We start from the raw sequence: 27,254 nt of genomic DNA, 5'->3' as shown, positions 1-27,254 counted from the left end.
GTTTCCATCATTTCCAGGAGAGAGATGGAATCAAGGGGAGGGTCAATGATTGGCTCGGTAATCCCAAGGCTTGGGAGCTGAGAGGCACCCGCTTCCAAGCCTGAGCTGGGGGTCACTCAACGGCCTGAACTTGACGTGTTTCTGATTTTAGAACCAATACAGGTACATTCCAGAAAATCTGAGAAACAGAAAGCTGTAAAGAAAATAAAGATTACCTGTAAATCCAGAGATACCAACTGTTAACCATTGTGGTATATATTCCTCTAATATGTCTTTTTATACATATCAGTGCATATATTATTATAAAATTGGGACTATAACCTACAGGGTTTTTTTTTTAAAGTAGCATTTAATATGTCCTGAGTTCAGAAACAGAAGAAAATCTGTAAAACTAGAAAAGCATAAAGGAGAAAATTTTAAAATCACTTAAAATCCCACCATCCAGAGATAGCCTTTCTTCCCAAATTAGCTTATATTTGTGGCAATCAACTGTTATTTATCCTTCTATCTTGCAAAAATCCAATTCAGAAATTAAAAAATTCTTTTTCCCAAGGGAAAATTTATTCTTATACTTGGGATTACCCACAATAGTGTACACTTTTTTTTTCCTACCTGGCAGTTTCTCACTATCTTCTGGAAATATTCTCCAACCTCCCCCTTCCTTCACTTCCCCCGACCATTCCATTCATATGGTTCCCTCCCAGGAGTAGACAGGTCTCCTGTGAACCCGAGTGTATCCATCTGTGGGATTAATTCTTAGACGTGAAATTGCTTTAAGGAGGGTACGTGCTTTTATAAGTTTTGAGAGATACACCCAAACTGTCTTGCAGGAACACTGCAGCAATTTGGATGTCTACCAGCAGTCACGAGAGTGCCTGTTTCCCTGTAGGATCACCAACAGTGTTGTCAAACTTCTGGCCCCGGGGATCACATAAGTTTAGCTACAATGCGTTGAGTGTGCCCTGTGCCAGGCTAAGTGCTGTCCATTTATTAATTCTCATTGAATCCTCCCAATAACCCAAGGACGGAAGTGGCATTAACATCATTTTACAGATGAGGAAACAGGTTTAGAGAGATTAGCCTGCCTCAGTTCATAGAACGGAGCTGAACGCGACTCTAGCATTCATCCTAACAACCACGCAGTGGTTCTCAAGTTTGAATGGACTGTGTCAGAGTCACTCAGAGGGCTTGTTAGAAGTTGGTCGGGTCCCACCTTCGAGTTTTTGATTCAGTACGAGAGGGCCTGAGAACATGCATTTCTAGCTCCCAGTGATGCTGATGCTGCTGGACCAGGGACCACACTTTGAAAACCATTGTTCCTATTACTCTAATAGGGGATCCTATCTGGAAATGACCTTGCTGATCTGCCTGTGACCTTGGTTGGGTCCTTACTGGAATTCCGTATGTTCCATAAACCTTTTGTTTGTGGGTGTGTGTGTGGGAACGTGAATACATCTTTTATAATCCTTTGAATCCCCCAAGTTAGGTTGGTGGTAAGTGATTTCACTTCTTCAAGACTGTTTCCCCACTTTTTAAATGGAGATGATGCTCAGAGGAACTGTTGGGGGTATTACAAGGAGTAATGTATGCAGAAATAAAAACACGTTGAAGATTGTAAAATGCTGTACCGAAGCTAAATCTAATTATTCCTATTGATGGAGAAGCTGTGAAGTACAGCGGAAGACACTGGAGTCTGACAGGCCTGGACTGAGATAGCAGTTGGGCCACTGCATGACATTAGACAAATCAGCCCACATCTCTGAGCCTCAAATTCCTTCTCTTTAAAACTGGGCATATCGTGGTCTCCTTGAGGGTTCAACAAGCCCCTATGTGTATTGTCCCAAGTGCTCCTTCGTCTCTAAAAGCTACAGGGGCAGTGGTGTCATCCGTGACGGTTGGGCTGGCTCCAAAACAATGGGTACAATTGGATGCTCATTTTGCCTCTCGGTTCCCAAGGATAACATTCATGGCCGGCTCTGGTCCCAGAAACCCTCAGATTCCCTGTTCTTTCCACGTCTTGGTGATGACCTCTCCGTGATGCCAAGTGGCTTCCTTTCCACAACTGGAAATCGGAAATGTGAAGACCCTTCTTCAGATTCCCAGAAAGAGCCCAGGATGAACCCGATGACCATATGGGGACCCTTCGCTGGTGCCAGTTGTTCTAGGTGATGGAGCTACGGCCGTGGACAAAACGGAAATCCCTGCCCTCGTAAGCTTGTTGACCCTACGTCCCTAAGAACGTCAACACTGAAGCTGGAAGCCTCCTTGGAATCTGGTGAGGGGTAAATACACAAATTCACAGAGTATTAGAAGTTGATCTGAAACTGACCCAGTGAAGCTCGGGTCCCTGGGAGCGTCAGAGATGTGGCACAGCCAGAACTTCTCCAGCTGCGATGCATACGGGGATCTCAGGGCTCCTGTTATCTGGCAGATGCTGGCTCAGCAGGTCTGGGCTGGGGCCCAAGAACTTGCATTTCTAACAAACTTGGATGTTGCTGGGCTATGGACCATACTTTGAATATCTAGAGTTTGATACTTTCTAACATCACTAACAGATGTAACCTGACCTTTCTTTGGCTTTTAGTGAAATTCTGAATACACAAGAATACACCAATTTGAAAAACTAATGTTATTGGACTGTTCCAGTCGTTTACACTTTTGGACAGGGCTGTAGATTCAGGTGTCAGACCTTGGCTGCCACTATAGTTTTCAAGCGACCAGGAGCAGCCTTGAACTTGTACTACTTGAAGCCCCAGCCTTCTCATCTGTGAGCAGAGACTTTCCTACCTCTGTCTCATTTAGGCAAAACCTTAACTGTTGGATGTTTTAAAAGGATGGATTCAAGTGTCTCCCCGTGGCCACTTTAATCTGCTACTTTTAGTGAAGTTGTGGGTTATCTCTGGGGAAGCCGCCAAGATTCTGAAATCTTACCGGTGGATTGATATACTGGCATTTTGAATGCACGTCCAGCATCTGTAGACGATTGGCAATCATCCACAGAGTAACCGAATGGTTACTCTGTGCCAGGCACTACGTCAACCGCTGTGCTGGAATTATCTTGTTTACAACAACTCTATGAGGTAGAGTCAATTATTCTCTCCAAACAATCTAAACTAATAAAACTGAAGGTCACAGAGAATGTCACCAGCCCAGATATGTTTATTTTAAAAGTGGGTACAACCAAGATTGTACCGGCTCTGACTCCTAGGCCCAAGCTCTTGAATATATTTCAATAATTTAAGTGATAAACAGAGGTCCTGTAGCAACACAGAGCAGAGACGTGACCACGGTGGGTAAAATGCTCAGTTCTTTTTTACGTCTCTTAATAAGGCACTCCCCAATCCTGGGCTGAATTTAGATTTTCTCTGTGAACTATGGTAAACTCTAGTTCCACATTAGAATCTGACAAACAATATAAAAGCAAATTGACCTGACCACATGTGTACGGGTGTCAGTCATCAGGGTCTAAGGCAGAATCTCATTCCCCCTGTGTCATAATGAACGTACCTGGAATTACGCTGTGTGGGGCTGCCGGGGGGTGGGGGTGGGAGCCTCTATGGTGTTCAAGAAGGTGGAAAACTGGTAGACAGGACTAGAAATATATTTCCTGCTAAAGGCATAATACAAAAATATCTCTTCATCAGGAGTTACTGATGGTACCCAGATATTAAGTTAGAATGAAAGGTACCATTGAGTATAACATAAAAACTGCATCATCCTTTACATACAAATAAAAGAGAGAATTTTTTTTCATTCTGAGTTTATTTAACATTTCATCCAGTTGAACTGAAATAATACATCGACTCCAACACTGGCCAGACACTGTGCTAATACTGAAAAAAAGCTGCCAGTCGTTTAATACTTACAGTCATAATTCTTTATATCATGTTGCTAGAAATATTAATAACTATTTACCTTTACAAGCATATTGCACTTCATGTGAACTTTTCTCCAGAAGAGGTATTCCTAAGAGATCAGCAAAGATCGCCAATCTTGGTTCATTTTGTTCCTTTATATAAACCATGATTCAACTATACAATTCATAGTTCTCTATAAAAGCATCAAGAGTCAGAAGCTTCAACAGATGATGTTTAAAAAGACACATCTCCAGGCTCATTATCCCTTTTGTAATGATCCTTTGGCCATCTCATCCTGGTGTGTATTAAAATTTTGGTCAGTTTGTCAATCTTCCAACCAGGCACTCATTAATTTTTCAACGAAGGTTAAGATTTGGACATGGAGCTGCCACCTGACTGGGGGTAAGCATTCTGAGATTAGCTGGGGCGAGTGGGGTAGGCCTCAAGGGCTTTAGTTTCTTGTTAAAAGTGCCCTTTAAGCACCTCGTGGAGCTCTGCCTTGAATTTCCTGCTTTTACCCATTTTTAAAGAGAAGCATCTATGGCCACAAAAGACATCCAAGGCCAGAATGTCATGGGGAAGCTCTTTTGCTTCAAATGGCTTAAGACAGGAAATCTAAATGAGAATATTCCGGCAGTATATAAAGGAAGGCTCAGAGTGGCCCAAAACCTTCAGGTCCATTCATGGTTTCAGAGAAAAGAGAAACACAGACACGAGGCACACCATTTTTTCTTTATGAGGAAATTCAGTCTGGTCACAGTGTCAGGAAAAATTTGCCCAAACTAGTTTCTACATTCTGAATTACAGATCGAATCGAGTGGTCTATACTCAGTGTAATGACCACCTCACGTATGCCTTTGAACCTCTACAGAATTGAAACATAATCTATTAACATTAAATATATTATATGTGAAGATACTACAGATGATGTAAACAGTGGTCCATGGGTTCATTATTTTCAAACAGGGTGGAATGTAATATACAACATTCAAGTAAAATTCATTGAGTCATTGATTCACATACACATTATTTCCGTATCTTTCTGAACGCCAAAGAGATCTACGAGGATGACAAGAAAAGACATGTAGGCAGAGGGAACTGTTCTCTCGCTTCTAAAAAAAAAAAAAATCAAACACGCCAGATTCAACCCAGTCATACAGCGTTGGTTTCGAATATACTTCCAAAATTTGACATTTGTGCATTTCCGTTATTTGATTAGTTGATTTAAATGATTGAATATAAAGTCAACAAGTGCAAGGTAAGATTGATATCTTCATAAGAATGTAAAATAGAATAAATTTCAAACTCAACCGAAGAAATCCACCAGCAATACGAAAGCATACAGCTGTTGACAGCAGGGACCTTTCACAATTGTCTATCACTCTGACTTCCGGGAGGTGTATGAAGGAGCTTTTATCCTACAAATGCAAAGAACTCATCATCTACTTCGGGTCGCCTCCAGCCCGAACTGGGCAGGAAAGTAAACTGTCCTTAATATTTACGAGTCATTTTCTTTTACAGTTTGGCTTCAGAGCTTTTGTGTTTTCTCAACTCACTACTGAGCTCTCCTTGATTTGAAACACGAGTAGGATAAAAATTCAGTATTTTAAACAGATTTCCTTTTCATTGACTGACAGTCAATATACTGAACATCTACTCTATGCCTAGCGGTGCTTTTGAAAACTCTGGGTGAGGGTTGGGATATTGTCTTTGAAAAAACAGTGACTATAAAAGCTACAGGAAGGGTGTTTCTGTAAATTGTACCATGATTCAAATGTAAGGGGAGGCCACCCCAGGTGCTGTGCTAGAGGTAGCAGCTTGACTCTAAAAGGCTAACGTGGATCGTTAAAAGGTATCTGTCACCTGTCGACCAGAACCAGGATATTCCTTACCAACTTGGCTACACCACACTTGTGGTTGGTAGGATCCTCTGAAGATGTTTCTTTCCCTACTTTATAATCCCTTGTTAAAGTACACGCGCCGTAATTCAGGATGGGTCTCTCGGATCCTGGCTTGCAGCTCGGCCTCCAAGCTTGTCACAGACATGGAACTGGGAGAAGGGAGAAACGACAGACAGGGTCATTCCACGGGCGGAGGTGGGAATTAGAACCTGGAGAGAGGAGAGAGAGTAGCCCCACCCACCCCCCGTGACTGGGACAACAGAGTCCTGTTTGAAAAATGCTTCACGTGCCCAGAAAACGAGTATCCTGTTCCTCTCAGAAAACTGTCACTAAATATCAAAGAAAGGCACCATCAAAACCCAACACTGAGATACGCTTTTTACCTCTCATCTTATTAAAAGCCTTAAAAACCACTTTTGCCAGCAAGGAGGTATGGTGATGACACTCTTAGACCCTGATGGTACTGGAAAACGACCTGTGGTCACGCCACTTCCCAAGGAAAACAACATAAATGTTCACCGTTAATTAAAAAAAGATATATGCACTCAGTGGAATTTTTTAGCACTACAAATTCACTTGCGTTAATCTGCTTTTGTCCATTGTATAGTAAAACATACTTATTCTAAAACTTTCAGAAAATACTAAAATGTATGAGAAAAAACATCTCTTGTTGACCACTGTTAGTGCTTGCTTTATACATTTAAAAATGTACTTGAATGTTTTATATGTGCATATGTATTAAGGATGAAGAAAAACTGTCCAGAAAAACTGTGGACATTTTGTTATTGAAAGCAACTTGTTTGCCCCTTTCCTGTTTGCCCATTTCTGTTCCCCTCTAATCTTAAAAGAACCTAATGACAGGGATGAGATCACTAAGCGATTAGCCTAACTCCTGACTTGTGCTGTCCTGAATGCACACCATGCCTTGTCTAACCTGTTGATTCTTTTCCTAGATAAAAAGAAGAATGAAGAAGTAAGCAGTTAAAAAAATGACTAGCTCTCTACCCGCAACGAATCTCCCTAGGCAATCCCGCAGGCAGATCATGGGGCAAGATAACATGTGAAGAGAGTCAGCCAGTCTGCACTCAACACGACGGAGAATGATGCAGAATCCAACCTCCTGCCTCGATGATTCGCTGAGATTCTTCCCCCTCCATTTTTTTCCCTTTAAAAACTGTCATGGCTGAGCAGAATCATCAGAGCTGGTCTCTGGACACAAGTCCACCCTCTCCCCAGACTGCCAGCTTTTATGATTAAAGCACCTTTCCTTTCTACTGACACTTGCCTCTTGAATTATTGGCTTCTGAGCGGCAAGCAGCCGAACCTGGGTTTGGTAACACTACATAATTAGTCTTTTAAAAAGATTTGTTCTTGGGGCTTCCCTGGTGGCGCAGTGGTTGGGAGTCCGCCTGCCGATGCAGGGGACGCGGGTTCGCGCCCCGGTCCGGGAAGATCCCACATGCCGCGGAGCGGCTGGGTCCGTGAGCCATGGCCGCTGAGCCTGCGCGTCCGGAGCCTGTTGCTCCGCAACGGGAGAGGCCACAGCAGTGAGAGGCCCGTGTACCGCAAAAAAAAAAAAAAAAAAAAAAAAAAAGATTTGTTCTTTAATATAGTTGAGATGTGGTAAACTACGAGGTCAAAAAGGTAGGAGGCCTCTTGCCTTCCAAGATGGCCCACGCTCTGTCTATGGAGTGTGTATCTCCCTGAATAAACCTTCTTTCACTTTACTATGTCTTGCTCTTGAATCCTTGCCTGCACGAAGCCAAGAACCCACACGTGGCGGCCATCCCAGGGACTCAGACATGACTTGGGATGTGACCATCCTCTCGCACCCCACTCTCTTTCCTGCAACATCTTTTCTGGCACCCAATGCGGGGCCTCCAAGGCCATAATCTCGATCCACCTATTGGGCTACGGCTCCCCTCTGAAGGGCGGCTGGGACTTACCCTGAGCCATGTAGATTCAAGTAGCCCGTTAAGTGGCAGCTGACGTCGCCTGCAGGATCTGGCAGAGACCAGTTCTCTGGCCGTGAAGAAGCGCACTGAGGCCAAGGCTTTTCCCCTCAGTCTTTCTCATTCTCCTATTGCTCTATCTCTTTGGACTTGAAAAGATCCACCCAGATGACCACCAAACATCCAAATTACGACTGCGCGGCAAGTAACTGACAACTTGGTTGGGTCTAAAGAACTCCTGCCGGGGGCTTATCTGGTGGCGCAGTGGTTGAGAATCTGCCTGCCAATGCAGGGGACACGGGCTCGAGCCCTGGTCTGGGAGGATCCCACATGCCGCGGAGCAACTAGGCCCGTGAGCCACAACTACTGAGCCTGCGTGTCTGGAGCCTGCGCTCCGCAACAGGAGAGGCCGCGATAGTGAGAGGCCCGCGCACCGCGATGAAGAGTGGCCCCCGCTTGCTGCAACTAGAGAAAGCCCTCGCAGAGAAACGAAGACCCAGCACAGCCAAAAATAAAAAAATAAAATAAATTTAAAAAAAAAGGTAGGATATAGATTTATAAACATATGCAAAAAAGAGAAAAATTATGAATATAGAAAAACACTAGAAAAAAACCACAATGGCTATTTTTTTTCCATATAGTGGGAACTTGGGTAATTTTAAAATCATGTTGCTGATGATACTGATAATGGGTATGACTTAGTACTCAGTTTCGGGGTCCGACGTTATGCGTTTTAACCCTTATAAAAGCCTGGCAAGTCAGGGATTATCCTAATTTTCCAGATAAGGAAACTGGAGGTGTAACTGAGATTTGAAGTCAGATCTTTCTCGACCCAAATGCCATGTTCCTAAGTCACCGAGCGCAAGGTCAAGGGCTGAACACACATTCCAATGTGATATGCTAATGAAATAAACATGTCTTACCTTAAGCCCTGAGATTCTGGGGTTTGTACAATTAAATAGGTAAGAGTGCTCCTCTTTAGGAAATTCATCTGTACTGGGCTTCAACAGAGGTTCTGAAGGTCCCGCCCTCTTCAAGGGGGGCTTAGCTGTAGGCATCAAGGTGATAAAAGTTCCCTCTCCTTGAAATTTAAATCCCCAACTAAGAACAGTGGGGGTCAAAGGCAGAAGTGAAAGACCGGATAAAAGATGGATTTTTCTATCAGGTAGAGGGACCTGATGAAGTTAGTTCTAGAACAGAATACCTCATCCCAAACCCACTGTGAAAGCCTAGGGCATTAAAGGCCATATGTTTGGGGCCTGCTGGCCCACGAAGGATATTACAAGGGCAGGAGTCTGGTAACACAAACCACAGCAAAACAACAAAATGCTGCTCCTCTATGCCTTGATGTTAGAACAGAAAAAAGCTGAAGCCTTAGATTTATGGGATGCTGATTTCATGCCTGTCAATACAGTTCTTACATCAAAGGCAGGATTCAAGGGCAGCTTGTGATGAAAGACACGTGCACAATCAAGCTTTTAAGGCAAAAAAAGAAAAAAAAAAGAAAAAAAAAAAACCCTAAGTAGGAAGAAGGGAAGCAAATATACCAACCACCAAAGCTAAGTGCATATAACTGCTGTCCCTGGGGGTGGAACTTAAATTCGAATATATCTGCATTATAGACGCATTTGCCAATGCATTGGACATCAAGCCATATTTACATTCTTATAAGAGCAAATTGGCACCAGAGTTAACCTGAGTCTTACACAAGAATAAAGAATGTTCAAATGTAACAGTAGCAGGTAGAAAAGAGCTGGGCAAAGAGAATTTTGATATGAGACAGACACGCATTTCATTTCTGCCTCTTATCTCTTCCTTTTAGAGGCTTGGCTTCATTATCTTTTTGAGACTCAACTTTCCTACTAGTGAAATGGACCTGTGTCTTCAACTGGTTTTTGGGATTAAAACGCATGATCACTCTGAAGAGTAACAAATACATACCTTTTCTGAGGAAACAGAGCACAGCACAGAGGTGTAGCAAATACCAAACTTAAAAAAAAAGGAAACAAATCAGAGCATTTTTGAAATGGTCGACTTTTCAGATTCTTTTTTATTATTTTACTTTGATAACAATCCCCTTTCTTTCTTTCGAGTATTATGCTGCCTCACAAAAATATGTCCTGTTCGTATAATTTTACTACCAAGGACTGCCAAAATATATATATTTTTAAAATCAAAGAGATAAAAGGAGTTTAAAAAAGAATCACACAAATAGCCCCAAATGTTGCTGGTTTCTCTAAAGACAGCTTATGTCTAGCTAATGACTGGGACCATAAGTTCCAGATGTTCTGGGATGGTCTCATTTTCAAAACGTGTGTCCCATATTACCCCTCACATTTCAAATGCTGTATATTTATCTTAAAAAAAAGAAATTAATGACATCAAAGTAATTCTACTCACCAGAAGCCAACTAATCCAACTTGAATAGGCGCGCTCATCCATGGGAACCTCTGTGTTGAGAAATAAACTATTTTGAGTACTTTTTATACAGGCTCTTAGAAACAATTTCTTCTGCTGGTTAACTGGGACAGGAACCTCGCCACATTACAAGATCCAGCTGGAATGCGATTAGTGAAATGCAGGGGTAACACTGTAACAGCGTTATAGTTAGTCCTGACTTCCCTCTTCGATCTGTTCATGAATGCACAGGCAAAGATTAAGCGGCTTCTCATTTTTCTCCCTTGCACATATAATCTGAGAGATGCCTGGCTATATGGGAGCTGGAGAAATGGTTATCACTTAGCTATAATTTCTCTCCTGGCTGGGGGTCTGTAGAGCGTGGTTCCAAGGCTGGAAGACAAACAAAGTTGCAATGAAATCTCTGCCCTACCAGTTCATTCCCACCGTGGGAAAAGGGCACGGTCTCCAACCTTTGGTTCCTTCTCTGTAAAATGAGGATCACGACAGCTTCCTCAAAGCGTGTGAGTGAAGATATGCCAGATAACATTCATAAAGCACCTAGCACCGTGCCCGGAACGTAGCAGAAACGCAACAAGTATCCCCCCTCCTCCTCTGCACCTTTCCTTTCTTGGTTTTAGTTGCTGTCGGTATGGCTAAAACTATTGCTGGCATGACAAATTTTTGCCTGTTACTTTTTTGTTAATGGAAATGAATGAGTTGGTTGGTCTTTTAGAGAATAAGTGCTGTTAGATTTTTAGTGTTCAAAAGGGAGTTTTAAAAAAGCATAATATGCCATATAAAGAGCAACGAAATACATAGATTATATCAATAAGGCCCCTGAAAGAGCTGCAACCAAGTTGTGAACTGGCTGTGATGAAATCAGCCAACTTAGTTAAGCGTCGACACAAGCTGTTAAAAGCTCATGACCCCAAGGAGGCTTGTGTGACAGGCATACCCTGGTCCCCGAGCAGACTCCTCTGGCGAAGAGGTACATCACATGGGTGAACGTGAAGGGAGAGAGGCGTGGACTGGAGAGGAAGGGAGAGATGTCATCAAGCAGAGACAGACCATGGAGCTCGCACAGAGGGGCCCCACCCCTCCAAGGAAAGCAGGAAAAGGAAATATTGTATCTGGGGCAACTGGCTCTGTCTGATGATGAAGGATTTTCATAAGGAGATGGTAAATCCTCTTCCTAGCACTTCCCAGATGTGTGTCATCTGTGCGGGTACACAGACTTGGTGATGGGAAGGCAAGCTAAGCCCTGAATGAGATCTTGAGGGAAGATGAACCCATGAGAGCCCATCCTCAGGTCAAGTGGACTCTTGAACAGCTGTGTGTAATCTCAACAATGGATGTGTACAAACCAAAGGCTGATGGCGGCTTGTGCAGAGGGTTTTGTTGGAAAGGCTCTCGGTAACGACAAGGATCCTGGAGAATTCTGATCTCTCCCATGAAACCCAACCTGGATGTCATCCCTCCTCCCGACTCCTTCCCAGCATCCCATCCTGCCTCCTTCATCCCTACTTCTTTTTTTTTTTTTTTTTTTTTTTTTTTGCGGTACGTGGGCCTCTCACTGTTGTGGCCTCTCCCGTTGCGGAGCACAGGCTCCGGACGCGCAGGCTCCGGACGCGCAGGCTCAGCGGCCATGGCTCAGGAGCCCAGCCGCTCCGCGGCATGTGGGATCTTCCCGGACCAGGGCACGAACCCGCGTCCCCTGCATCGGCAGGTGGACTCTCAACCACTGTGCCACCAGGGAAGCCCATCCCTACTTCTTAAACAGAAATTAGTCTGAGATTAAATAAGTGAGCTGAGGATGTTTGGTTTTCCCCTAGATAATCACAGAACTCCGTGAGGGAGGGACATAACTTATTTAGCACAGAATTGTGCAAACAGAGGATATTTTAAATGAAAAGTTTAAATGAATTAAAGACAGTAATCACAAGTTTAAAAGATATATATTCAATGAAGTAAGAGCTCAAAAAGTTGATATGAGTAAATTCTTTCTCCTCCCAATGATTTTTCCTCCAACAGCTTTATGAAATACAATAAATTGCACATACTTACTGTGTATGATAAAAGTTCTGACATAAGTATTCAGCTGTGAAGCCATCACCACAATCAAAATAATTAACATAGCCATCACCCTTCATGTTTTCCTTGTTCCTTGTGCCCTTGGCAATTCCACCATCTTCCCTAAATCCTGTACCCATTCCCTGGCAACCTCTGATCTACTTTCTGTCATTATATACTAGGTTATAATTTCTAGGATTTTCTATACAGTATCTACTTTTTTGTGTAATTGTTTTGAGATTCATTCATGCTCTTGTATGTATCCATAGTTCAGGACTTCTTATTGCTGGGTTAGGTATTCCACTGCATAGAATGTATTGCTTTGATACTCCATTCATTCTCCTGTTGAGGAACATTTGGATTGTTTCCAGTTTTGGGCTATTACAAATAAAGCTGTTTTGAACATCTGTCTTTTATGGACATATGTTTTCATTTCTTCTAGGTAAATACCTAGGAGTGAAATGGCTGGGTCACATGGTAAGCATAGGTTTAACTTTTTAAGAAACTGCCAAACTCTTCTCCAAAGTGGTTGTATCATTTTACATTCCCACCAGCAGGGGATGAGAGTTTCAGGTCCTCCACAGCCTTGTCAACACTTGTTATGGTCAGTCTTTTTGATTTTAGCCATTCCAATAGGCGTTTAATGGTAGCTAATGTGGTTTTAAACTTGAATTTCCCCAATGACTAAAGATACTGAGCATCTTTACATGTGATATTATTTTATATCTATATATACTTGGTGAAATGTCTGTTCAAACCTTTTGCCCTTTTTAAAAAAAAAAAAAAAACTGGTGGGATAGGGAGGGTGGGAGGGAGGGAGACGCAAGAGGGAAGAGATATGGGAACCTATGTATATGTATAACTGATTCACTTTGTTATAAAGCAGAAACTAACACACCATTGTAAAGCAATTATAATCCAATAAAAAAATGCAAAAGAAAACACAACTGCGTTGTTTTCTTTAAAAATTATTGAGGACTCTTTATATATTCTGGATACAAGTCCTTTATCAGACACATACTTTGCATAAATTTTCTCCCAGTCTGTTTCTTGTCTTTTCAATCTCTTTACAGTTTTCAAAAAACAGAACTTTAACCTTTTGTTGAAGCCCAATTTGTCAATTTTTTCTTTTATGGACTGTGCTTTTGGTGTTATGTCTAAGAAATCTTTGCCCAAGTCTAGATCTCAAAGATGTTCTGCTATATTTTCTTCCAGAAGTTTGACAATGGTAGATTTTTACATTTAGATTTCATGAACTATTGGGAGTTGATTTTTATATATGGTACAGTCAGTTCCCTACACGTGGCCCACATCCCAGGCAACCTGACCATCTACAACTCTCCCAACAAGCCATGCTCTGTGTCTTCTCTGAGTTTCTGCAAAGCAGATGTCCCTGGCCAGTTGTCTTCAAGCCTCTGCCCACCTAGGGCAGTTGGGGGCGAAACCTCTTCTATGCTCCCTCTGTGCCTCACGCTGTACTCACCATGTATTGGAACCATTTGCCCTGTGCCTCTCCCCACCACCATGCTATATGGTCCCTGAGAGCAGGGCCCAAGCCCTATTTCTCTGATGCTAGGACCTAGCACATTGCTTGGCATGCAACAGGCAGTCAACAAAGGGCTGCTGAATAAAATAAATGAATGAACAAATAAATGCCACATTCACACTCCATTAGCAGACAATCCTGAAAATCTACTGAGTAGACAGAGCCGTCCACTTTTATTAAAGAAAATATAAATGAACTAGAACTTAAGGAACGAGCAGCTCTTATCTGACCCAGACCATATCAACTTTATTTATTCCCAATGAAAGTGCCAGCAAAGTAGAGACCACAGGAGCTACTCTTCAAGAACACTGTTGGGAAAAGCACCAGATTTTAAGCAGTGAACTTTTTGGTTTTACTGCAAAGATTTCTGTGAGTCACCTGCCCACGGCTGATGCTTTTTGCCAGCGCTCCATTTGGGAAAAGATAAAGCGTGGGGGGAAGTATGAGTCATGCCGAAGGCTCCCCGAGCTCACCGTTTAAAAAGGCCAAGAACACTCAATTCATTTCATGTTTGCGGAGGAGTCTGGTCATATTCAAGGTAAAAGCCCAGATAAGTACATCCTTGCAGAGAGGCACATCTGGCCGCTGGAGCTGCGGGAACAATCAGAGGGCTAACCGACCCAGGCAGATGCCACCCACGTGGACATGAACGGCTGAGGAAATGACCTCTAAGCCTTTGTAAAAGGGCTCAGAAAAGCCTGCCCTTCCAAATAGCATGTGAAAGTGCTTTGCAGATGGAAACATATGGATAGAAAGATAAGCTGCTCTGCCTATGCTTTTGTAATGGCCATCGGTATCAGTGAAGTCCTACAGTCCTCGCTACATGGGCAAAATGCAATATTTTCGTGTAACAGCAACCCTGAACATGGGAGTGGGATGTTATGTCTGAAGAGCTCAACGTTTAGCCATTGCTTTTTCAAAGCATCATCCTCCACAGAAGTCCGAACGAGTTCAGCTGCAGCCAGACCCTGTGTAGCTAGCGAGGTGCTCGGACTGACCCATGAGCTATTCTGACCTCCTCCCCCAACCCTGCCCCATGGCTTCTGATGCCAGCGGCCCCTTCCGGTTCCACATGAGGCCCTTCAGTAGTGGAGTGGGGCGGGCAGAGGGGAATCGAGGTGGCACACCTTTATATGATTACTGAAGGGTACGGTACCAAGCAAAGCTGAAAACCACAAACAAAAACAAGGGAGGAAAACACAATATTTATTCATGTATTGCTGTGAAAAGCCTAGGGCAGTGTGGCAACAGTGGCTAACCGCTGGTATCATTTGCTGGTCGCTTCATGGAAGAAAATGCCAGGCTGTATCTACAGCAATTTCTGTCTGTCCCAGCAAGAGAATGATACAATATGCCCAGCTATGTCTCCTGCCCAGTGTTTGTCACCAAGATATGAGAGTAACCGTGGCAACTTTTCCAACAACACTGAGACCCCAGGAGTTCAAAGGCAGTTGGGAGAGTAAAGGACCAAGTTCATTTCACATGTCTTCCCCAGTGACCTAACTCTTTAGCATGAATGTAGGTTCGAATGCAGACTTTCCTACGGAATTTCTGGAATCCCACGCCATGATCAGCTCACATGTAAGCAGCCACGTGTGCTCAGTATCCAGAGCCTGGAGTGAGCCCCGGGGAATAATGTCCCACCAGCAGCGGCAGCTGGCAAGATTAGGAGTCTCCACTCCAGAGCCGGGCTGCTGACATACCTCTGCTAACTGGGTGCTGGGTGACGTTTGAGAGGCAGAGAGAAGGGGATGGGAAAGCTTCAATGGTGGGGACACACTGTCACTGAAGGTGGCCTCCCAACTGCTCTCACAGTCACCTGCAAATTCACGACAATCATATATTATTGATGGAATGACCCACACTTGCAAAAGTATTCCTCTCTTGCAAAAGTTCACTTTCATGCCAGACAAACTAACATGATGAGATGACAATTTCCAAGCCTTGTTATCTACCCAGAAATCTGGTCTTGCTTTAAAAACCTGATTTTGCTTAAATTCCATGGGAGGGGAAGTTGGGTTTATTAAACATGGTTTTTGATTCTCCATTGTTCCCAAAGTTGGCATGCCAATACCTTAAGAAATTAACAACCAGGCAAATCCAAAGGTTGCCTGGGTCAACATATGCCCTTGCAGAAAGACTATAATCCTAATGACTTATCAGATCAAGAGCCAGCAGAGAAGAACCCAGGGCATCAATTCCATGTCTGCAAAGTTATGGATCCACTGGATGGGTCACTTCCTATTAGCATCCTGGAGGATAATGTTGATGGCCCCCTTTCTAAGTTCATTTGATAGGTTTTCTCCCTCAAAGCCTAAATTACGTCCCATAAGGAAAGCAGGGATGGATAGAGGAAGGAGCATTAATTTTCTTTTTTTTAGATTATTTGAAAAATCACTGAAATGTCAAAGTTGGTGAGTTTTAGATGTTTACATAATTCAGTAGTTTTAAGATCTAGTCACTGTTCAAGCACATACACTAATTCCTTTGGCAGCTTTAAAGAGTTCATCTGTTTACATAATTTGGTAATTTCAAGATCTAGTCCCTGTTCTAGTACATAAACTAATCCCTGAGCAGCTTTAAAGAATTAATCTTTTCTAAATTTTGCAGCAGAAACAGACTTCAGCAAAGCCTTTTCATGAATCCTCAAAATAAGGGCTCATCGAAGTAGGTAAATTATGTCACATGAGGTCACATTTACATTTCGGTCATCACTAATAGCGTTACTGATTAAATCAGTGTAACTGTTTTATATTTTTGTTTAATCTTACACTTAAGGCTGTAGAAACCCTCACAGGAGATGGGACGGGGACTCAGAGCGCATTTGAGGATGCAGCCTCCTGGGGTGGCCCGGGGGTCTGTGGACACCCCTGGGAACGTTCCCAGGAGCAATGGGATAGTTCAGTCACTACAGAGCCACTGTGACACCCTATCTTGCCATTCACATCGACATGTAAGATTGCCAGAGGAAGAAGCTCAGGGAATACAATCTGCTCACGTACCCAAAGCTCCCAGGGAAGACTGGGAGGGGGCTGCTGAAGAGAGGGTCCCTTTCCCTCACACGGGGTTGGTGCGTCGACATGCCGGTCAGATGAGGCACACAACACTACTATTTTTGCAAAGCATCCTTTCTTGGCTTATTTTTCTAAGAATGTGATTGTATTGAAAGTATTTAGTGTTGGCCTGGATGGAGCCCACAGGGTGAATAAAGGTCAATGAACATTTACCTGTTGGACACTTAGAATTCTCCTAATCACAGAAATCATTCAGGAAGTGTTTGGTCTGTGAACCATGTCCTTTTTTCAAAGTCCGATACCGTCCTCTCAGTGTGACGGTTCTGTCGCTAAGACCCAAAACAATTCACCCCAAGAGAGTTGCAGTGTTTACAACACACCTGCTCCTCCAGCAAGGAACTGGACCCATTCCTCTCCGCAGGTGTAATGGTGTCAGTTTCTAGATACAGCAGGAGCCAAACGAGTCACCCTATCCCACCCTTTCCTACTTGTTACAAGAACTGGAAAGCTAAGATGGAGCATACATATGATTGCATTAAATCATGGAAGTTACAAAAACAATGCAGACAGTGCACAGAGATTTCTCAGTGACAGTTTCATCCTGTAATATTTTCAGACCCTGAGGGGAGGCGGCTGATAGATTAATAGATTATTAGATATGATCACCAAAGAAAAATACATCAGGGCTCTAAATTCAGTGTTCTGTGAAGCTACTACTCCAGGTTATTTCTTCCTTTCTGATAGTATGTATCGGGACTTACAAACACATCATTCCAAATTCACACCATCTCCTCATTATTGTCTAGCTAGGGATCCGACTGCTGACTACGATGAATGTGTACCCGGGTTATAACCTCTCAAGAGGAGCGGGCAGCATTCAATAAATGAAGATTTATGAGAGCTTTTTCAAATACCTGATATTAGAAATAAAATATTCCCGGAAGTGCCCAATTGCCACTGGCCTTCAAATTCTTTACTCACTATTCATGTGGGAAATACTTCAATTTGAAGTCTGAAAACAAACTGAAAGGATTGAGACAAGGATAAATAGAAGTGGGGCTTACCTTGAGAAAGGCTTTCTTTTCCAAAGTGTTCATGATAAAGGGAGGGATGGCTGGAAGTAAAGATAGATCCACTTAAATCTTCATGTCTATTTTCAGCTCACTTTTTTTTTGTTCCCCCCAACAATTTCACAAAGGCTTATATTACTTTTAGGCTATTTTCGCACTGGCAGAGTAAAAGTAATTGCAATAATTCTTTAAAATACCTTAGTATTTTTTTAAAAAATCCATTGTTTCCATTCTCTAGATTTTTGAAAAATAACACAATGCTCTTTGCCAGCCAGAAAATTTTATGATATTGAAGAGAACTTTATATCTAACATTAAATACACAACAGTACAAACATCAGGAACTTCTCCCTCCTATACCAATGAAACAAATGCAGCCTTCCTGGGGTGTCCATCCCACGTAGAGTCCAGTATAAAGATTCCTGCTTTGAGTCACGCAGACCACTTGCTAGCTGGGTGAGCCTGGAAAACAATTCTCTGAGCCTCAGTTTTCTGTTTTCCTCATCTATATAATAGGCACAATTGTATCAAACTAGCCAGGATGATTAGATGCAATGATGCACGTAAAACACTGGATAGTGTTAGTTCATTTATTCATGATTTTTATCAGACTAAACTGTCACATCAATTTCAATGTATCAATTACCTTTAGAGATTTCGCTGGGATAGAAAGATTGTGTTCCTTCTCCGGGGACTAAATAATGTTTAAAGTAACCAAGCCACTGGAAACAAAGTTGTTGGGCCGGCTGAACTTCAGAGAGGAGCGTCCTTATTTCAAAATGGGAAAGAACAAAACCAAAAGCCCACCCAGGGTAGAAGCCAGAATGGCCACCTTGATTTCGGCAAACTGGAAATCTGGGCTCAGCAGGTGTCCTGGGGCTGCCTCCCCAGCCTCCTCGTAGGTTACTGACAACGTGCTGGTCCCGGACTCAGGGGACTCCTGGCCTACAGTTCACGACTGTGGTTTCCACCATTCACTCACCCCTACGGTGCACACCGCTGTCTCATGAGGGCACTGAGGTGCTTCTTTGTTAAATCACTTAATGGTGGTTAAATCAGATAACCAATTAGCTGGAGTGCAATTGGCTGGAATGCGCCTCCAAGTTTTCTTTCATGCCCTTTTCTTCACCTTTCCTTTGCCCACTCCTACTGTCTGCTGATGAGCTTTCCCAGTGACAAAAGGAATTTAAAGACAACAAAAAGTATTAGTGAGAAAACCTGACAGCACTTGATTAAGTATGCTTCTTTTGAGAGTTTAGTTAATAGCCAAGTGCTGTTTGCATCTGATTTAGACAAGGAAAGTAAACATACTCATTTCTCTCTGTAAAATATAGATTTATATTTTTCTGCAAAGAGTTATGTACTCCCGGGCCCTCTGATTTCTGAGTAAGTCTGAGAACCTTCTCGAGAGCCCTGGTCTGAGGGTAGCTGAAGAAGCCTTAGGAGTGGACGAGAGATTCTCAGGGGAACTAAATCACCACGGAGATTTTCTGCTTTTGGTTATGTTGAGTCCAGGCCCTAGGGACAAAACTGAGTCACATATTAATAGCTCCTATAAATAACCCAACTTGGTTCATGCTCTAAGGTTTTCCCATTGATACGAATAAATCTTCAGTAGAAGTTATTCCTATTCAAGAACTTTTGGAAGTTTCTTTTCAAGATTTACAAAGATCAAATTCTTTCCCTTCAAATTGTCATCACCTTCACTGTCACTGCCCTGGTCCAACTACCATAATCTCTTGCCTGCAGCAGTCAACAGCTTCCTGAACAGTCTCCAACCACCATTCTTGGTCCCTCTTCAGCCTACTCTCAACGCAGGACCCTGAGTCACTCAGTTAAAACCTAAGCCGGATTATTATTCCCACTCCTGTGCTCGAAACCCTCCACGGCCTCCTACCCCTCAGATTAAAAGCCAGGGCTCCAAACGCTTGCAGGGCCATCTGCGTTCTGCCCGCTGGGGCCTCGTCTACTCCTTTCTACTGTCCCCACACCCTTCTCTCCCCTCCCGCTGCACCTGCCTCCTGTGATGCTTCCGTCACACTGGGCACAGCTCCCTGCTCTCCTGCTGTTCCGTCTGCCCAGAATATTCGACCCTGGAACCACTTGGCTCCCTCGCTCCCATCTGTCCAGTCTACTTCTGTAACCAAGCAGGACCGCACGGGGTCTTCCTGGGACAGACCCCTTCCCCATATCCTCTGCTGCATCTCCTCTCTGAAGTACCCAGCTAACAGTACCTCATGGATATTTCCCGAGTTTTTCAGATGCTAAAAACCACCACCCAATGGAAGAAATTAACTGTTTGATGATCATGAGCACGTAGCCCCCAGACCTTCTGGTGCCTAAGGATTGATAATGTTAACTGTCCTGTTACCTCGCCATCAACCAATCAGAGAATTGTGCATGAGTTGATCACACACCCTGTGCCCCCCCTCCCTCACCTGGCCTTTCAACATGCTTTGCTGAGACCGTTCGGGGGTTTCTGGGGGCATGAGCCACCCGTTGTCCTTGCATGGCCCTGCCATAAACCTTTCTCTGCTCCAAACTCCCAACATTTTGGTATCATTTGGCCTCACTATATGTGGGGCACACGGACTTACGTTCGATAGCACTTCCACCCCAAGATCCCCAACCCTCTTCCCCCCCACCCCCCGCTTAGCTCTATAACCATCTCACCTATTCATATTTTACTTATTTTTGTTAGTTTTCTGCCTCCCCCGCCAGAAAGTAAGTTCCACTAAGGGAAGGGATCCTTTGCGGTTATTGCTCACTGGTGCACCAATGCCTGTTTGATTGAAACGTACCGAACAAATGAATGGATGGCAAAGCTCTACTCACCCATGCCGGGGGCCGCCATGAGGATCCTGGAGACGACTACTTGCGTGATGGCTTGTTTAGCGGCGTTTGCCGACTCGCCCAGGCGGTTCCCGTTTTCATCTGTGACAGGAATGCCAACTTTGAGTTCCCTAGAGAGCAAGACAACGGGCAAAGAAGTTCACAGGTGCCTTCGCGGAATGGCTGGAAACAGCACTGAAGCTGTGAAAGCCCAAGTCCCTACTTAATCCAAAAATCCACTCCGGTGTCATTTTTGGCACTAATAAGTCTATTTTTAAAACCACAAACATGCTTAATCCTCGTGTGATAGACACACAAGTAAAATAATGCTAGGAAACTTTGTAAAAAAAAAAGGTGTAGCATTTTGAACAACAATAGGACTCAACAGGTGAATACGCTAACTGAGAGATAAGGCTGATTTCTAAGCTCATGTGCAAATTTGAGCAACTTTCCAAATGAGAGATAGATATAATTACTAAAAAATAAACTAACTGTACTGACACAGGCGTCACAAGTACACGGAACTATTGCATATTTAACTATGGTCACTACTGCTACAATTATAGCTCTTACTGTTACCCTGTTTTTTGTTATCCATTCCAAAATGCTTTTTTCTCGTTTTTTCTTCTCCTTTAATTTTTGCCAGCACTAAAAAATACTTCCAGAGATATAGATTAATATTACTTGAAACCCCAAGAGAAAATTTGGGGGGAAGGGGGGAAGAACCTATTGTATAGAAGAAGCTTTCTAGGCATAGACGTAAGTTTGAGATCTATTTTTTAAACTTTTTATTATACAGAGGTAGAAAGACTATTCTAAACCCCATATGGCCATCAGCCTGCTTTAATAATCAGCAACTCAGAGCTGACCTTGTTTCATCAATGGACCCATCCTCACCCCCAAAACCAGATTATTTGGAAGCAGATCCCAGATCTCATAAAACTTCATCTGTAAATATTAAAATAAAACAAATTTATTTAAGTTTCAACAAAGCAGATTATTATAAGACCCTACTGTCAAGCACAAGTGTTCTCTAAGAGGGCATATTAAGCTTACCTTTGCCTCATTAATGGAATATTAATGCAATTAGCAGCAGCTACCGCAGCGAAGGGAACAAAGCGTCCTATGAGCGGAGAGACATGCTGCAGAAAAGATAATTCCAAAAGCAAGATCTTATTTTTCCTGTAGTACTGAATGCAAGTACTTATTTCTTCTTGAAAACCTCTACAAATGCAGAGTCCTATTTGTATAGAAACTTGGGCCAAGAGTACGTTCAAAACTTGGTTTCCTAGAGGTACTTTCTATTTCCAGCCTGGGCACACTGGGACAAGGCAGACTTCCAAGATATTTTGATGGCTTTATGTGGCTGATGGAGCAGGAGCTTTGGAGTCCCACAGTCTTGGGTTCAGATGCTGACTCCTCTACCTCTTCAGGGCAGTGCCTGGAGGTACCCAGCCCGGCACCCAGCCTCTGGTGGGCTGTATGGATGGGTGAGCATTTAGCATTGAATACACAGTGCCAGGTACAGACCAGGGTCTTGGCAGACGTTATTAGTGACACTCCTTCCCAAACGTATTGAAAGATACACTTTAAGAAAGCAGTCGGAGATAATGACTATAATAAGAGAGTCATAGGACTTGAACTATTTTGAGAAATTAACAGAGAGACTTAGAGCCAGGCAGGTGAGAACAAATTAAGAAGCTTTACTGCTATGGAAATAAAAATCTGAGTACCTTGGTTAATGCATTGAGTCCTAGAGCTGTCGCTACAGCACCTGTTGTTGCAGAAACATAAGCTGTTCCCAGTTCACTGAAAAGAAGGAAAATGGTACATAAACAACAAGTGTGCGTCAGAAAACTCAAGCCCAACATTTTTGGAAGAAATCAAGATTAAGAATAGAGATTCCATAAAACATGACACAAATGAACTTATCAAAGAAACAGAAACAGGCTCACAGACATAGAGAACAGACTTGTGGTTGCCAAGAGGGAGCGGGGTAGGGGAGGGATGCGTTGGGAGTTTGGGAATGGCAGATGCAAACTATTATATATAGAATGGATAAACAACAAGGTCCTACTGTCTAGCACAGGGAGCTATACTCAACATCCTGTGATAAGCCATAATGGAAAAGAATATGAAAAAGAATGTGTGTATGTGTTAACGAGTCACTTTGCTGTACAGCAGAAATTAACACAACATTGGAAATCAACTGTATTTCAATAAAATAAATTTTAAAAAGGAGATCCCACAGAACAACATTCGTCATCACTCTACAAGTAGAGATATTCAGAGAAAAAGCACGCAGACCCACACAAAAATGGCATTCTTCACATAGAACCTAACTACCATGCCAAACGAGCAGACAGAGAGAATACGCATGCGTGGTGGTTGGGGGAAGGAAGCAGGGACTGTGCAGCAAGCTACAAATGTGGGAGAATGCATATTAGCTTAAATGGTTGTAGCATATTTGCTTAAATAAAAAAATACTTCTCAAAATATCACTATACATACTGAAAGTAAAAATGCAGTGCCGCCATTCTAAAAATGACATCTTATGGTATAAAAAGACTAAAAGTCTCATCCTCAAAATACAATTAAGCCCAAGCCGTTCTCTCTTGCTTTAAAATAAATTCTAATTCAAGGATTGGATGAAATGAAGGTGTGACCGGCACTGCTGGGTTGCAGATTTCAATATTCTTTGTTCCCTAGGATGATAATAGAAGACTACAGATGGTCAAAAGCAATTTGAGAGTTAAAACAAAAAAGAAAACGCTTTGAAGTGTTACTAAGTTAGGCTCAAAGTTTTGGTTAACTAATCACTTTAGTCTATCTGAACATCTTTTCACAGGAGGCAAAATTTTAAATCCATTCACTTTCTTTTGGGTTCCGGAGGCGTCCTATTTTAAAGACAAATCAGATACAAAATTCCCCTGGATTTCTGCAGAGATCACACTGTTGATTCTGCTACTTTTGATGTTGGTATCTGTCTACACCCACAGGGTGGTTGGGGGTACAGTGTGTCATGTCACACAGGCCAGCCCTGAGCTGCCTGCTGTGTGTTCTGCGGGGGCGAGGCGGGGATGCGCCCTAGGGTGTGGGAGCCATGTCCTCCTACCAGAGCCACTAACGGCCTGGATGATGTCTGGAAAGGCAGGCTGCAAAAAACCGTTACCTACATAGAAAGGGAGGAAAAGAAACACTACTGAAAAATATGCTCCCTAGGATTCCAAACCGTATAAACAATTTGTACAAATATACTTTTTTAACCAGGAGAGCATCACCAGTGAATCAAATGAACCCCAGAGAAGTGCAGAGGACAGTTAAATCTTCCAGTCTTACTTTACAGTGAGGGGAGCATCTCCACTTCTGTTGGTGTAATTGACCACGGCATTGAAGGACTGGTTGATCCACTGCCAGAACAGCACTGCCGGTGTGGTCCTGAAACAGATCGATCCATCACATACCCACCAGCGCTTGTGAATCAGCCGCCATGCAGAATGGACAACATGAGCACCAGTAACCCGAGAGGAGATGGACTGGAGAAGGGAGAACGCTGGGTCCAGGACTGTGTGTTCTGGGTCAGAGGCCGAGGACCGGTGTGGCTGGGCAGATTTTTACCTTTTCTGATTCTCAGTTTCCTCATTCGTTAGATATGGATAGCAACAAACTCAGAGGGTTAGGGTGAGGATGGAGATAACTTACTTAAATTTTATCTTAAATTTGTAAGGGAGCCCAGCAAAGAGTGGGCACCCAATTAATGTGATTAATGTCAGGTCCCTTCTCTTAGGGAAAAAAGCCATTTGTAGGCTATTTCTGGTTCCTCCTCACTACATGTCTACACCTACACCTATACTTATACCTATAGCATATGAATGGATTAAACAGAATCTGCTTAGAGGATCTTTTTATTTTCTTTCTCATTTTCTTTTGGGTCTAAGATTTAGGGAGAAATTCAACCTCCTTTTGGGCAACAAGGAGAGTTCTACTCAACAGAGGGAAAAGGTAAAACAACCCCCTAGAGTTGCAACATTTATACAAACTGAAACGCCACATGAAATGACATTTATTTCGATTAAACCACTCACATAAAAAAAATGTACTTTAAGCTTCTGGAATATAAAGCAAACCAACTGTCGTTACATTGCCAGAACTCACCTATAGAATGTCATCATACAACCTGTGATGGTCATGTTCATTGGAACCTGAGCTGACATCCTTCCTATCAAGATCATCTTTTCACCAGTGTCGGGATGAAAAGCTGAATCATAGATGTACTTGGCTCTCCATAACTCATTTTCTGTGAGACCCGGAGGAACAATTCCTTGCCTAGGAAAACAGCAACAAATAACATCGTGATTGTTCATTCCAAATATCTCACCAGTGCTCTGGAGACATGTAGCTAGAATGTTCTGGAGTTTATGTTTACCTAGAACATCTGTGTCTGGATGGAGTGACAAATCTAACGATTACAGAGTCAGGGAAAATTCTAATAACACAAAAGACAATAAACACTTAAAATGAGCACATCAAACCCATAAACCTCAAATTGCCTATAATTTGGAAAAACAAAAGCATCTTGTATAATAGGGAAGTATTCAACTTTGAAATAGTCTTTGTTTTAAATGACATTTAAAAATGTACTTTGAACTCTGTAAATGCTAAGATATTTTTAACTCGTTAGACAAAATCTGTAGCAATCAAGAATGTGAATTCATTTTTAAACCTATAGTTTGAAAACCTAGATAAGAAAGGCTCACTATTTTTCCTCTTTATCAAAGAAACACATATTCATTGCAAGAAATTTAGAAAATACAGGAATTCATTAACACAATTAAAGTCATTCAAGCCTCTCCCAACTTAGCACCACTAGCAATGCTTTGGTAAATGCCCTTTCAGGCTTTTATTGGATCTATTATACATGATATTTTTATTTAAAGGCATTGTATCAAATCACCTTTTTTATTCAATAATATTTTGTAAACATTTCTCTATATCTTTAGATATTCTTCTATATCATCTGTACTGGGTTGAATAGTGTCCCCCCCTAAAATTCTTGTCCACCTGGAACCTCAAAATGTGACCTTATTTATAAACAGGGTCTTTGCAGATGTAATTACATAGTTAAGATGAGGTCATGCTGGATTGGCGGGGGCGGGACGGAGCAGATCAAATGATTGATGCCTTTATACGACCAAGTGCAGCCATGCAAAGAAGGACATGTGATGACAGAGGCAGAGATTTGAGTGACGTAGTTACAAGCCTAGGGCCACCAGAAGCTGGAAGAGGAAAGGAGGGGTTCTGCCCTAGAGCCGTCAGAGGGAGCAGAGCCCTGCCAACACCTTGATTTCAGACTTCTAGAGTCTGGAACTGTGAGAGAATAAATTTCTCTGTTGTATTAAGCCACTCAGTTTGTGGTAATGTGCTATGGCAGCCTTAGAAATTATACCAATCCCCTACTGTTGGGCATTTTAATTGCTTTTAACCTTTTCCATTGGTAAGGGATAAGGAAGTAAATATCCTTATAAATAAAACTTTTCCCCCATCCAAGATTATTTAGAAAGAAATGAGTACATTTGCTGAGACAAAAGCTATGTAAAATATTAAAACTGTAAATATATCTTTTATCCTTTTCCTCTACTTGAGTATGTCTTTTTTTTTTTTTTATCCTCAGCAGCAGTAGCATCATTATTATTTAGGTAACCTGTTATATTCTTTATACAATGTGGATAATTTTGTTTAGTTATGTTATCTGCCACCCTGAAAATTTTTATGATTATGCAGTCAGGTAGGAACAAATGGAGTTCCTGCCTAGAAAGGCGTGACCCACTTCAAGATTATAGGTATGTTCACCTATATAGTTCTTTGCATTTTCCTAATAGTTTTTTTTTTTGGTCACAGTTTTAAGCTATTTGAAATTTATCTTAAGATATGAATATGTGAAATTGCTTAATTTTAGATTCCAGTTGGCTGGTCTGCCCTTCCAAGACCAAGATTTCAATGCTATATTTACCATCATGAACTTTTGTGAATGTTAGGCTGGACTTTCTACAGTGTGCCCATCATCTACACCTCGTGCTGCCAAACCCACCATTTTAACTGAGGGTCCCTTTGAATATCTGGTAGAGCAATGGTCCTTCACTCCACTACTCTTCGTCTGCTTTCTCAAAAGTGCCTTACTTACACCCAGTAATTTGTTCTTCCAGGTAACTCTTACAATTATTTTGTTAATGTTATAGGGGATCGCAATTGTATTTTGACCAAAACTATATTAAGCTGAAGAGAACTGCTATCTCTACAGCAATAAGACTTTCTATCCAGGCCTACCACATATTTCTCCAGTTACTCAAAGGCATCTTTTAATGTCGCCCAGTGGTCTGTACTTGCCTCCTACTTCTGGGTAAGTTAATTCCCAGGTATTTTATATATATATATATATATATATATATATAGTTCTTAGGAATGAAACTGAAAAACACTGTCTAATAGAAAACAAACCTACGGTTACCAAAGGGGAAAGCATCTTTTTGTGTTCTATGTCCCCATAACATTAAAAGAAATTAAATCTCTTTATTAAGGTATCATTTAAATATTATAAAAGTCATTCATTTAAGTA

General features: G+C 42.3%; 1 protein-coding gene across 8 annotated transcripts in view; it reads right to left on the bottom strand.

Moving 5' to 3' along the window:
- Window positions 1–4,577: 4,577 nt before the first annotated feature.
- SFXN1 (sideroflexin 1) overlaps window positions 4,578–27,254 on the bottom strand; it is a 47,373-nt gene continuing 24,696 nt past the window's right edge. For 4 of the 8 annotated variants that reach the window (XM_019946176.3, XM_073802806.1, XM_033853577.2 and 1 more), the window contains 9 exons: window positions 24,797–24,967; window positions 23,981–24,079; window positions 22,375–22,450; window positions 21,698–21,783; window positions 20,645–20,772; window positions 17,805–17,854; window positions 10,111–10,160; window positions 9,652–9,699; window positions 4,578–5,907 (listed from right to left, as the gene is read on the bottom strand). In XM_019946176.3, the coding sequence (XP_019801735.1) occupies window positions 5,811–5,907; window positions 9,652–9,699; window positions 10,111–10,160; window positions 17,805–17,854; window positions 20,645–20,772; window positions 21,698–21,783; window positions 22,375–22,450; window positions 23,981–24,079; window positions 24,797–24,967 (805 nt within the window). In that variant the 3' untranslated portion in view covers window positions 4,578–5,810. The other 4 variants (XR_004525960.2, XR_012330984.1, XM_073802805.1 and 1 more) reach the window with 4 other exon arrangements.

The sequence above is a fragment of the Tursiops truncatus genome, chromosome 3 (assembly GCF_011762595.2).
Source record: "Tursiops truncatus isolate mTurTru1 chromosome 3, mTurTru1.mat.Y, whole genome shotgun sequence".
Classification (NCBI taxonomy): Eukaryota; Metazoa; Chordata; class Mammalia; order Artiodactyla; family Delphinidae; genus Tursiops; species Tursiops truncatus.
Note: the sequence above shows the minus strand (reverse complement) of the source record. Positions and strands in the feature narration are given on the sequence as shown.